Below are 14,269 nucleotides of genomic sequence, written 5' to 3'. Positions count from 1 at the left end.
CATTAAACAGTCAAAAATTGGTCACTTAAGGGCCCCAACTGGGGCAAAGTGGGCGGGCCTGGCCCTCATCCATTCAAGCGTAAAATGTAGAGAGCTTGAGGAGGGTGGGAGCCTGATGAGAAGGCCATCTGAGGAATCATACAGTTAATACCCCCCATCCACCAAGGAACCCTTTGGAGGGGGGAACATAAAATTCTGCCTGAGGATGAAGTTCATCAGGGGTTGGGGATTTGTCAGCTCCCTTTGCCTGATCATTGTAATCATTTTAAGTTGCTCCTTCCCTTTCACCTCATAATTCACAATTATTTCTGGGATGTTATTTATTTCCTCACTCTCACACCTGTTCAATTTATCTGCAATTTCCTTATTTTCCATTATTAATTCCACTCTCTAGAGGACTGATGCTCACTTGCTTCTTTTCCTTTTTGAATACCTGTAGAAACTCTTCCGGGTTGTTTTTACATTTTTTTTCTTAAATTTAGAGTACCCAATTCATTTTTTCCAATGAAGGGGCAATTTAGTGTAGCCAATCCACCTAGCCTGCACATCTTTGGGTTGTGGGGGCAAAGCCACGCAAACACGGGGAGAATGTGCAAACTCCACACGGACAGTGACCCAGAGCTGGGATCGAACCTGGGAACCTGGTGCGGTAAGGCACAGTGCTAATCACTGTGTCACCGTGCTGCCCTCTTCTCCCTCCTTTTTAATCCTTTAGTCATTCTTTACTGTTCTTTATCTTCTGTCCAATCTTACAGATCTACCACTCCAGTTTGCAGAAATAAATGCTTTTTCTTTCAATTTGATACTATCTTTAACAACTTAGTTCTCCATGGATGAAGTGTCCTTCGCTTAGTCTTCCTTTCTCACTGGAATGAGAAGTCGTCTTCTCTGAGTATTATGAAATATCTCCTGAAATGTCCGTCATTGCATCTCTGTGACCTATCCCTTTAACCTAAATTAAAATAAATAATCTTCATTGTCACAAGTAGGCTTACATTAACACTGCAATGAAGTTACTGTGAAAAGGCCCTAGCCGCCACATTCCGGCGAACACAGAGGGAGAATTGATGGGAATAGATAGGATAGATGCGGGCAGGTTGTTTCCACTGGCGGGTGAAAGCAGAACTAGTGGGCATAACCTCAAAATAAGGGGAAGTAGATTTAGGACTGAGTTTAGGAGGAACTTCTTCACTCAAAGGGTTGTGAATCTATGGAATTCCTTGCCCAGTGAAACAGTTGAGACTCCTTCATTAAATGTTTTTAAGATAAAGATAGATAGTTTTTTGAAGAATAAAGGGATTAAGGGTTATGGTGTTCGGGCCAGAAAGTGGAGCTGAGTCCACAAAAGGTCAGCTATGATCTCATTGAATGGCGGAGCAGGCTCGAGGGGCCAGGTGGCCTACTCCTGCACCTAGTTCTTATGTTCTAATTCAGAATTCTCAGCTGGTACGGGAATTGCCGCTCTAATGGTCCTATGTGGACTATGGCTAATTACCATTGCCAAAGGTGTTTGTCACACACAAAGTTCCTGCAAATTAAAATTCATCCATCGTGATGCAATGTGTGACATCCCTACCTCATAGTGAGGTTACCTCAGTCTCCTAATTGAGTTGTAGATTTGGTAGCTCATTCCCCATTATCTTTGCTCTAACATGAATGATTACTCTTCTACTAATCTTGTCCCTCCCAACATTTATGCTCCACTGAGCCTCACTGCTTTCAAAAATCTGCTAAAGACACTTCCTTCCAAACCATTGATCATCCTTTCTGCAACACGAAAACGTTACATAAATACAAATCATTATCTCCAGCAGATAAGATCTAAAGAGGTGGTATCTTTTCACTTTCAAATAATTTATGGTTACAGTGCCATTTTCAAGTAGGATTTTCCATTCTATATTCATGCCAAATTCTCAATATATTGGCTGTAGACATTTTAGTCCTCGTCCCCTTCAGCATGTGCTCAGTGCCTCCCATGTGACATAATTGGGAGCTCCAGGGAGTGTGCAGAGATAACCGCTTTTTCTCTGGATATTTTACTCACAATGTTCCCTAAAAAGAGAAATCAGTGGCACCCTGGGCTAGGGCGCGGCCAATTCCAGCCCACCTTGAGCTAGAGTCACAATTGAATTAACCAAAAATTCTTTGAAAAATATCTGAAGTCTTTGACCCTTAGTTGCCCAATAATTACAGTAATCTGGTTTGTAACTTTTAAAACACAATTAAGTTTATTAACAACAATAACTATAATTAAATATGCAGCAAATACAACTAGTTAACTAGTATCCAATTCCTAATCCCCCCCCACTTTAACTTGCCCCACCCTATATATATTATACATACAAGATGAACAAACAGAGAGGAGTAAAATAATAAGAATAAAAGATAAGACTCTTTGTTTCAGATGGTTGTTCCTAGCACACTTGCCTTCAAACCAGTCTTTTGGGTCGAGATTTCTGCTTTCCAGTGTGAAATGGTTTTCACTGTAGATTCATTCAGGTCTCTTCAGTTTTAGAAATACAACCGCTTTTCTGGAAAAAAAAACATGAGAGAGAGAGAGAAGCAAAGAGAGTGCAGGTCCTTTTTCCCTGAGTATCCAGGGACCTGACTGCTTTCTTTAGGTCTTTGGAAATCATCCCACTCGGGCAGGATCTAATCACCTCCTGTTACCGGGCAGAATTTATTGGCCATCAGCCAACCAATTGAACTGTGTCCCACCTCGTATCTCGGGGTGCCACAAAGTCTGGATTCTGTTGCTAGAAAACTAGCACCATAATACTATGTTGCAGCGTTTTGAATTCCTCATTCTCTCTGCTGCTTGACTTAAAGATACATGTCCTTTAAGCATTCATGGATCAAAAGGATAATGACAAAATATAAAGAAAGGGGTGAATAGGGGAATCACGATCTTTACACCAGCATAAAATAAATCCCATCTGTCACTTAAACGTATTGTTTTAATTCCACAACTTCTAAGCTGTTTCTACCAATTGTCAGTCAGCTTGGCTGATGTTGCAGGTAAACTCAATTTGTCGTGCCCTCGCTTTTGAACCAGGAGGTTGTAGGTCCAAGCTCATATGGCAGACTTAAGGACACAAGCTCAAGCTGAGGGAGTGCTGCATTGTTGGAGGTGCCTTTTTAGATCAGGTGGCTGATTCTGTGGCTCTATTCGATGAGTAAGGAGTTCTCCAATTAACTGGCCAACATTCCTCCCTCAAACAAGGTCAAACCAAGAACAAGTGATGCAGTGATTCGGCTCATGTACTGTTTGAAGTGTGTAAAAATAAACGACTGCTGCATTTGTCTAAAATGCTGTGGGTTGTCCTGGGGATTATATTAACTTAAGTTCTTAATTTTAACTCTGTTTTTAGAGCTTTCTTTCTAAACATTTCTAATCGAATCAGATGTTGGAAGAGAAATATAAAAATAAAAGGATTTTTTTTTTTAAACTTACAAATCTCTGCAAGGTAATAATCAAGTTCTTTACTTTCAACAGAGCTGGTGATACAGTGCACAAAGATTGTTCCTATGCAGGATCTTCCTACCAGAGTCACCATTAAATACAGAACAGAATCCAGACCCACAAGACGACTAGTGATAACAGTGTTGTTCGATAGAAGTCGGAGGTGGAGACTTTGGCTTCTGAGGCACAGACTGTCACATCAGTAGGTTTCTCGGGGAGGGGTATTTGCTTTTTCATTTGCTTAAATCTCTGCGAATGGAGTTGTATATCCAAACAGGGCACTGGAATACAGTATAAGGGAAAGGCAGCATTTTACCTTGAACATCTTCAATGTAAGTGTGAGCTGCTGTTAATTTTGTGTTTCCTTGTGCTTTCTCTACCCCTATTTTATATTACAACAGCAAAGTTTATGTTGGTTTGCAGTGTGTGCTTATTTGCTGCAGTCCTGGTCCACAAGAATTACCCTTGTTGCTGGATTGAAATTAGGTGTAAAGCAATTTAAAATCTGTAGCCCGTTTTACATCTTGCATGCTTTGGCTGTTGTGCTTTCCTGCTGTCTGGCACATGAGTGAGTCTGGGCAGAGATAAGTTTAATTGCTCTGACTGAGCTCTGCTGAATTTAATTCAATTCTCACTAACTATGACCGTAGTTTATGAGTTTGTGCAAAATGAGACTGAATGAAGAGCACATTTAGCTAATTATCCGATGCCCTGTTTACATACTGGGTAGGCTTATACATTAAAAACTGGGTTAAAGAAGTCATTTGTTCATGATCTCCAAGTTAAAACCAAAAGTAATGCAGGGTATTGCCTTTAGTCCTAAGCAACAGTCTTAATTTCGGATGAAGATAGTGGGGTAATCACAGGGCTTTGCTCTTTTAAAAAGTGGAATGACAACAATTACATGAAGCTGAACCCAATGTGCAGTACAGAAGACCCACTAAGCCATATTTAAGCATTTGCTTTACAGGTGCATCAATTGTAGAGTCTAAACATGGCGAGTACTGTTTCATCACTGCAGCTGGCTGGAACTGGCGAGGATGACTAGTTTTATACATTCTGACTGGATTGAAGAGGCCTGTTAAATTGTGCAAGTCACACTGTCTCGAACACTGTAATATCTGCTCAGAATCTGATAGTACCAAACAATGCAATTGTTTCCCAGGAGGAGATTGTGGCAATATGCTTAACACTGTAAGTTATCCAATGAAAATTAGCCAAATATTTGTGATGGATTACCCCGTGATTCAGTAATGTATATATTTACACCTTTGTAAGACCACAATTCCCCCATTCACATAAGCTTTTATTACCTCCTTGTTTTATAATTGATCTAATTTCTAGTTGCCTTATTTACCTGGTGCAACTAGTTAGTACTTAATTTATAAGATGGTTCTCTCATGATCATCAAGTGGGAGAATAAGTCCCAACTGCAGAAATGCTAGGACAGCACTGCTGTATTCAAATTGGTATGGTACGAAGTCAGATCCAAAGAGATAAGTACCAGGCTGATAATGATGAGTACCAAACAGGAGATATCACTGAATATGCCAGATTTACGAGGGCTTGATCACAAGTCTATTTTTGAGCGGGTGTCAGCAATTACGCGACAACACCAGTTGTTCAGGTTAGATTGATTGCATATTAGCACATGGGTTAATGTTTAACAGTAATCAATTGCTGTAGGTTATTCTTTAAGGTAGAGTGCAAGTTCTCTTAACCTGGAACTCTCTGAATTGTGAACCTGTCGTAGCTCATTTATCTGTAAAATGATGACAATCGACTGAAGAAGATTCAAAAAGTGTGTTCATTAATTAACCTGATAGTGGTCCTAACTTATTTCACATCTGGGGCGGCACCGGGGTGCAGTGGTTAGCACTGCTGCTTCACGCGCTGAGGACCTGGGTTCGATCCCGGCCCCAGGTCACTGTCGTGTGGAGTTTGCACATTCTCTCCGTGTCTGCGTGGGTCTCACCCCCACAAACCAAAGATGTTAGGGTAGGTGGATTGGCCATGCTAAATTACCCCTTAATTGGAACAAAATGAATTGGGTACTTTAAATTTTTTAAAAACTTGTTTCACATCTACCTGCCCTCCCTCACTTTTCTGAAAGTGCTAATTCGTGTTGGATTAGATTTTCTTGGCCGCTAGTCGGACCTCCATTACCTCATCAGAATGGCTACTCTTAAATATTCTTGCAGCCTCAAAAGCAAGTAAGCAACAGGCGTTCCAAATCATGAGGCATATTCCAATCTAGCTATTGCAGCTGAAAAGTATAATTTCCTCCTATTTCACCAAAATGTATCTTTTCTAAATACATATTGTTTCCTAAATGTTAGTTTGGGTGCTTCTGAACCCCAAACCTGACCTAAAAGATTGTAGGCATCGTATCACCTCCTCATGCAGGTAGAATTCTCTTCTTACCCAGAGTCTACACCTGACTTTTATTTTCCTTGCTTAATTTGGATTGAAAAATAGTCGCTGCAAAATGTGCCAAGATTTCGGGCTAGGCAGTAGCTAAATGTAGGCGGCACAATAAGGATAGGCAATCTGCAGGGCACACAGGCAGTTGTCACCAAACTGTGAACAAATGCTTATATTTACTAAGATCCCTTCAAACCTAGTTTGTTTGCTCTGATTGATTGGTCTCTGAGTGGTGAAGCTGTTTGCTCTGCTCTTATCTGCGTGAGATTTTTTAGTCACTACTGAATACAGAGTGCGAGGCATCACTCAGCAGTGACAAGGGTTTGCTTTGAATGCATTCAGTCAGCTGAGCCTTACTGTGGTAATTTCTGTTTTCCGTATTTGTCTCATGGAACTTCATAGATAAATGTAGCAAAAATGTTTTGATGGCAGTTCAAATGTTAAAATGGAGAAATTGCACACATCGTATGCGGGATACCCAGAATAGATCACTGTTTTGCCTTTCATATATCAAATACTTTATTGAACAGTACCCAATTCACTGCTGTGTTCCATTAAAGAAGGCAATTTATTTTTTCAGGCAGTTTTCAGTAGATACTATAGTTACAGGCACTGTGTAAAATACTTGCTATCAATAAAGAGGAAACCCATAAATGCTGGAAATCAAATCAAACCTGAAGATATTGCAAATGCTTAAACGGTTTGATTATCTGAGGAAGAGAAGTTAATATTTTAAGTGTTTGGCCATTCATCAGTAGCAACAGGATGTTGAGGACCAGTTAGATACAAAATAATTTTGGTAAGAATTTTGACTGGAGTTATTATATTTCCATCCGGTTGCATTGCACGTCACTTCTATTATTTGCTGCATGTATTTTTGTCCTTGATTTTTAGATGCTTCAAGCGTGTTACTATTTTCTCCCTGCCAGGAGCTTTCAAGTAATTTTGTGTACAGTTGTGTTGAATCTTACTTTACTTTTCCAAATAAAGTCTTTTTTTATATATATATAAAGGTGATGTTAAGGTTAGTTCAGCAGGAAACTTAAGGAGCTGCATTTGAAATTATTATTGTTGCCAAACTGCTGGACAACATCTCCCTTTGCTGTTGAAAAAATCTTTTGAAATCTGCATTTAAAATGTAATTTTAACCAATTATTTTGACAATGATCTCTGACGGCAAATCCTGCCATTCGATGATTTTCTTTGACCAATTATTTTGACAATGATCTCTGACAGCAAATCCTGCCCTTCGATGCTTTTAGCAGCGTGGTCCCACAAAGCTGATGGTTATTTTAAATTTGGGCTCAAGAGCATATCATAATGCAATCACATTTCAATAAATGAAAGAATTCACACTAGCTTTTGAGAACCCCAGGTAAGCTTATTAACAACAAGTAGCAAAATATAACATCTCTCCGCTGGAGAGCTGAGTTGATCTGGATTCTTACATTTAAATTTTCCTCCGTCTCTCTTTTTTTCTTCCTCCACCCCCACTTCACCCCTTATGCTCACAAAATAAAAGGATAGATTTTTAACCTGCTGCCCTGGTATGGAACCTGACATTGCATTTTGACCATCTGTGAAATAAATTGCTTGATTTCTGTTCCAGTGTATTTCAGTTGTCCTGTCACCCCAGGATTAACAGTCACATGCAGCAAGTTGTAAATCTATCCCACTCTCTCTCTCTTTGCGGGTATGAGTTTAACAGGTTGTAATAGATCAAATCATTTTTGAAAGTAAACACAGTATGTGACCATGTTTAACTACATTCCTTCCCTTGTTTAGCTGTGTTTTTTCATCATCATGAAAAATCATACTGAGGAGACTGGATGTAAGCCTTGTGAATTTCTCAAAATATGTTTGAGCATCTGAAAATCTGACGTTGCTGCAAAATTGGGTTAAGTGTTGTAATATTTATCTCATGTTTATGTTCTGGTTTTTTTAGGCGGATGGATAAGAAGGGAATCCATTATGCCTTTGATTTATGTGAAAATGTACTTTTAAAACTGGGTTAACTAGTGTTTATTTTTCCTGCCTTCTCATTCTATTCATAAACTTGTTGAAGGTTGTTTTGCTTCCCGATCTATATTGAGCAATTCTGATGTGGAAGAATACAGTTACAGATGATGATTCTGAATGTGTGGAGCTCTTTATTCTGAAGAGTCACGTGGAATGACTGATGGAGTGAACTTTTTAGCGCATGAATTATTTGTGTTGCATTGTTGTGGCCTTAGATTTTGTTTTAAAATGTGCTTTTTGTGTTAAAATGTGAGTTCTCTGGTTAATATTTCATTTGACAATCTGCAATAAATGGATTTTGTTACAACTGCAATCTGAAGTGACGTGTTGCTTATATTTTTCAATGTGAAGAACTTAATATTGTTATTTTATCTCTTGTATCACTTGCGATTTGGATCAATTGAGCTTCATGCACACAAGGATCGTTGAGAGTTCGGAAAAGATGCATTATATTCAAGTAGTGCAGGAAGTGCCGTGCACCTGTTACAGAGAAAAATATCTACTCAGTTGCTAACAAAAATGTACATATCTTTAGGGAAAAGTCCACTAAAAGTGTTGAATTTTGGTTATCTTCTGAGAAATTACATTGGTCATGACTAAAATTACATGAATAATTGTGTGTGCCCTTTTGTATAATCGAAATATGAATGCATATTAAAATAAATCAATCTGATTAACTTGAATATTGGGTGCCTGCAATTAAGTTCTAAACTCCCTTTTTAAGAATTCTGATTTTAGATGTTAAGGAGGAGGAGGTCAAGGATAGGTGCTTGGAGGAGTGGTACAATGGTTAGCACTGCTGCCTCACGGCGCCGAGGACCCGGGTTCAATCCCAGCCTCGGGTCACTGTCTGTGTGCAGTCTGCACATTCTCCCCATGTCTGCGTGGGTCTCACCCCTACAACCCAGAGATGTGTAGGGTCGGTGGATTGGCCATGTTAAGTTGCCCCTTAATTGGGGAATTATTTTTTTTAAAGGTTAGATGCTTGGGTCAGACTATGGAAGTATGACTGAAGTATGGCTATGACTGAATAAATAAAATGGAGGCAGTTGAGGAAAGTCTCACCCATTTGGATAAGGGCCACAAAATTACCTATCTGGATGTGCTCTTACCACCTTCAGATATGTACTCAGCTGAAGTGTTCCATTCAATACTGCTTTCAGAAATGGAACACTTTTTTTACGTTGCTGGGAATGGTATTGATTTCACTTGAGGGTCTGACTTGGGAAAATTCTTAAGCCAGCAATGTAATGACATAATTCAGCCGTGAGCATTGATTATGAACCCGAGCGCTGTAATCATGCTCATTCAATGTGCTATCGGGATCAATAAGACACATGCAAAGAGTTTCTGCCAATGTCACCAAGACTTTGAAGAGAAAGAAACCAGAAGAATGTCAAAGGATAATGTTTTTCACAGAAGTATTGACGTTGGCAATTGATGTGCGAGATCGCACTGTCCATTCACACAGTTTTGCCTCGCAAATCTATACCTATCTTTCCTGCAACGCCATGTTTGAATTCCTCCAATCAGGTTACTGCCTTGAAACGGCCCTTTTCAAAGTCATAACTGACATCCTTTGTTACTGCGACCATAATAAACTATCCCATCTCATGCTTCTCGACACATCTGCAGCTTTTGACACGGCTGACAGTAGAACCCTCCTTCAAAGTCTTCCTTCTAGGCAGCACGGTGGCTCAGTGGTTAGCATTGCAGTCTCACAGCGCCAAGGTCCCAGGTTTAATCCCGGCTCTGTGTCACTGGTCGTATGGAGTTTCCACATTCTCCCCATGTTTGCGTGGGTTTCGCCCCCACAACACAAAGATGTGAAAGGTAGGTGGATAGAACATGCTAAATTGCCCCTTAAATTGGAAAAAAAATGAATTGGGTACTCTAAATTAAAAAACAAAAACAAATTATTTTTTAAAAAAGTCTTCCAACGTCAAGCCGGGTGAGGCCTCCTTCACAGCTTCCATTTTATCTTGTCGTAGCCAGAGAATCTCTTTCCTCACACTTTCGTGGTCTGACCCAAGCACTATCCTTGATCTTCTCCTATTTCTCATCTATATGCTGCCCCTTGGCAGCATGGTCGAAAACAGGTAAGGTTCCACGCGTATACTACTGATGGCCAGATCTGCTTCACCACTACACTTGCCCCTCCTGTGTCTAAATGGTCACACTGCTTGTTTAACATCCACTACCAGATAAGTAGAAATTTCCTCTAAATAGTGGGAAAATGGAAGCCCGTTTCTTCAGTATTCACCACTCTGTAGCCGCCAACTCAATTCCTTTTGGCAACTGTTTACAGCTGCCCCAGATTGTTTTCAACCTTGGTGTTGTATCTGGCTCTGAGATAAGCTTTCTACCACATATTCACTCCACTGCCTACCACCGTGACAGCAGTCCATGCCTCAGCTCATCTGCTGAATCTCTCATCCATGTCATTGTTAGTTCCAGACTTGACTATTGCTGTGTTTTTATGGCTGACCTCCCATCTTCCACCCTACATAAACCTGAGCACATCCAAAACTCTGCAGTCTGTATCCTTATTCAGACCATGTCCTGTTCACACCTCACTCCTGATCTCACTGAATTCCATTGATGCCTGACACAGCAAAGCCTCAATTAAATTCACCATACTTCTGTTCAAATCCCTCCATAATAATAATCTAACAATCTTTATTAGTGTCAAAAGTAGGCATGCATTAACACTGCAAGAAGTTACTGTGAAAATACCCTAGTTGCCACACTGCGGCACCTGTTCGGGTACATTGAGGGAAAATTCAGAATGGCCAATTCACCCAGCAGCACGTCTTTCAGGACTTGTGGGAGGAAACTGGAGCACCCGGAGGAAACCAATGCAGACACCGGGGGAACGTGCAGACTCCGACACAGACAGTGACCCAAGCCAGGAATCGAACCCAGGCTCCTGGCGCGATTGGATTGGATTTATTTATTGTCACGTGTACCGAGGCACTGAAAAGTATTTTGTTGCGTGCAGCTCAAACAGATCACTTAGTACAAGAAAAGAAAATACGTAAAAGGGCAACACCTGGTACACAATGTAAATACATAGACACCGGCATGGGTTAAGCATGCAGGAGTGTAGTATTAATCAGATGAGTCTGTAAGCAGGTTGTTTAGGAGTCTAGCCGGGGAAGAAGCTGTTTTTGAATTTGTTTGTGCGTGTTCTCAGACTTTTGCATCTCCTGCCCGATGGATGAAGAGTGAGTAAGCTGGGTGGGAGGGGTCTTTGATTATGCTGCCTGCTTTCTCAAGGCAGTGGGAGGTGTAGATAAAGTCTGGATAAAAGCAAATTACTGCGGATGCTGGAATCTGAAACGAAAGAGAAAATGCTGGAAAATCTCAGCAAGTCTGGCAGCATCTGTAGGGAGAGAAAAGAGCTAACATTTCGAGTCCGCTGACTCTTTGTCAAAGCGGACAAAGTCATCGGACTCAAAACGTTAGCTCTTTTCTCTCCCTACAGTTGCTGCCAGACTTGCTGAGATTTTCCAGCATTTTCTCTTTCGTTGTAGATAAAGTCAATGGATGGGAGAGGGGTTCGTGTGATGGACTGGGTGGTGTTCACGACTCACTGAAGCTTCTTGCGGTCTTGGGCTGAATAGTTGCCATACCAGGCTGTGATGCAGCCAGATAGGATGCTTTCTATGGTGCACCTGTAAATGTTGGTAAGAGTCTATGTAGACATGCTGAATTTCCTTAGTTTCCTGAGGAGATATAGGCGCTGTTCTTTATTGGTGGTAGCGTCGACATGGGTGGACCAGGACAGATTTTTGGTGATGTGCACACCTAGGAATTTGAAGCTGTGAACCATCTCCACCTCGGCCCTGTTGATGTTGACAGGGGTGTGTACAGTACCTGCTTCCTGAAGTCAATGACAAGCTCTTTAGTTGTGCTGGTATTGAGGGAGCAACATTGATAACCACTGTGCTACCCTTCTCACCCGTCCCTATTTCCTTTACCTCCTCCAGCCCTACAACTGTCCAAGGACTATGCTCCTCCAATTCTGTCCACTTGTGCATCTTTGATTTTAATTTTCTACTATTGGCTGCCTTGCCTTCAGCTTCCCATGCCCTAAGCTTTGGAATTTTCTCCTGAGTGCCTTTGCCTCCTCTTAAGGATTTTCCTCAAAACCTACCTTTTTGCCCAAACTCTGAATCACGTACTATCTTATGTGACTTGGTGTCCCATTCTTTGATCACGTTCCTGTGGAGGGCTTTGGGACTTTTTATACATTGATGGTGCTGTATAAATGCAAGTTGTTGTTTACTCCATCTCGGTTTCCTGATTTTAAATGTAGACTCGACGCCAATTCCTTATTGGGTCATGTTTTTCAGCAAATACATTTTTGATCAACCAGGGAGCCGAGGGTTCTGAGGCACAAGCAGGCAAGTGGAGTTAAGCCACAATCCAATCAGCCATGAATGGCGAAGCAGGCTCAAGGGGCCGAATGGCCTACTCTTAATTCTTGAGTTCAAATTTCCAGTTCTGCAGAGATTGCCTGTCTCCATTTACAAAAAGCAGTTTTTGTGGTGTTTTTCTAATTAAAACATAAAATTTCCTAATGTGTTTTTAACGAAGCCGCGATCACTCTCCATTGTAAGCTCAATACTCCGAGACGAAATTTCTGCTCAACCAGTTAATTGTATTTATTTATTTTTTTTTAATAAATTTAACGTTCCCAATTCATATTTTCCAATTGAGGGGCAATTTAGCGTGGCCAATCCACCTACCCTGCCTGCACAGCTTTGGGTTGTGGGGGCAAAAGCCACGCAAACACGGGGAGAATGTGCAAACTCCACACGGACAGTGACCCAGAGCTGGGATCGAACATGGGACTTTGGCGCTGTGAGGCAGCAATGCTAACCACTGCGCCACCATGCTGCCTCCAGTTCATTCTATTGAGGGAGAAATAATACTCCAGTGGCTGGTGTGAAATAAACAAAATGTTTTTAAAAAAAATTTGATGTAACTTTTGTGTTGTGACTCAAAGAAATAAAATAATGCTGACTGTACTTCCTTTTCACTGATGGTACTTCCAACTACTACAATTCATATCTGAAGGACTTGATTTTTTTAAAAAGCCAATCTTTTTTTTTTGATATCCTGCTTTTTAAAAAATGATATAATTGTTAATGCAGTTCCTTTCAAACTTTTCTTTTAAACGGGTTTGCATGGACTTGTGAACTTCGGCTTGCTGTCATATTCTCATTAAAATCCCAAACTTTGTCAAACCGAAGAGTACATTTAAAAAAAAATATATATTTTATTCAAATTTCTTTGGCCAAACAAAACAATACAAAGGTTTTCCTTTTTACAACAGTAAAACAGTATAAATAACAGTGGCCGTTTTTAACAAATAAATAAATAATATATAAACTAAATGGCAACTGCCCTGTCAAAAATAATAACTCTCCAAATTAAAATCAAACAATCCAATATACATAGCCTAATACAAATATTTATACAAAAAACACCCCTGAGGACCCGCCCGGCCTTCCCCCTCCCCCCCCCCCCCCCCCCCCCTTGGGTTGCTGCTGTTACCTTCCCATTTCCTTTATCGTTCTGCGAGGTAGTCAATGAACGGTTGCCACCGCCTGGTGAACCCTTGAGCCGAACCCCTTAGTGCAAACTTTATCCGTTCTAGTTTTATAAACCCTGCCATGTCATTTATCCAGGTCTCCACGCCCGGGGGTTTGGCTTCCTTCCACATGAGCAATATCCTTCGCCGGGCTACTAGGGACGCAAAGGCCAAGACATCAGCCTCTTTCGCCTCCTGCACTCCCGGTTCTTCTGCAACCCCGAATATAGCCAACCACCAGCTTGGCTCGACCCGGACCCCCACCACCATCGAAAGCACCTTTGCCACCCCCACCCAGAACCCCTGTGGTGCCGGACATGACCAAAACATGTGTGTGGTTTGCTGGGCTTCTCGAGCATCTCCCACACCTATCCTCTACCCCGAAAAATTTACTGAGCCGTGCTCCGGTCATATGCGCCCTGTGTAAAACCTTGAATTGTATCAGGCTTAGCCTGGCGCACGAGGACGACGAGTTTACCCTACGTAGGGCATCAGCCCACAGCCCCTCCTCAATCTCTTCCCCCAGCTCCTCTTCCCATTTCCCCTTCAGCTCATCCACCATGATCTCCCCCTCGTCCCTCATTTCCCTGTATATATCCGACACCCTACCATCCCCCACCCATGTCCCCGAGATCACTCTATCCTGAACCTCCTGCGTCGGGAGCTGTGGGAATTCCCTCACCTGTTGCCTCGTGAAAGCCCTCAGTTGCATGTACCGAAATGCATTCCCTTGGGGCAACCCATATTTTTCCGTCAGCGCT

General features: G+C 41.4%; 1 protein-coding gene across 1 annotated transcript in view; it reads left to right on the top strand.

Annotated features, from left to right (window-relative positions):
• lysmd2 (LysM, putative peptidoglycan-binding, domain containing 2) overlaps positions 1 to 8,219 on the top strand; it is a 73,772-nt gene extending 65,553 nt beyond the window's left edge. Inside the window, exon 3 of the mRNA XM_072470631.1 lies at positions 3,497 to 8,219. Coding sequence (XP_072326732.1) covers positions 3,497 to 3,560 — 64 coding nt within the window. The 3' untranslated portion in view covers positions 3,561 to 8,219. The remainder of the gene's footprint in view (positions 1 to 3,496) is intronic.
• Positions 8,220 to 14,269: the final 6,050 nt, after the last annotated feature.

This window comes from Scyliorhinus torazame, chromosome 12, assembly GCF_047496885.1.
Source record: "Scyliorhinus torazame isolate Kashiwa2021f chromosome 12, sScyTor2.1, whole genome shotgun sequence".
NCBI lineage: Eukaryota > Metazoa > Chordata > Chondrichthyes > Carcharhiniformes > Scyliorhinidae > Scyliorhinus > Scyliorhinus torazame.
The sequence above is the reverse complement of the archived record's forward strand: the minus strand, read 5'-3'. Positions and strand labels throughout refer to the sequence as shown.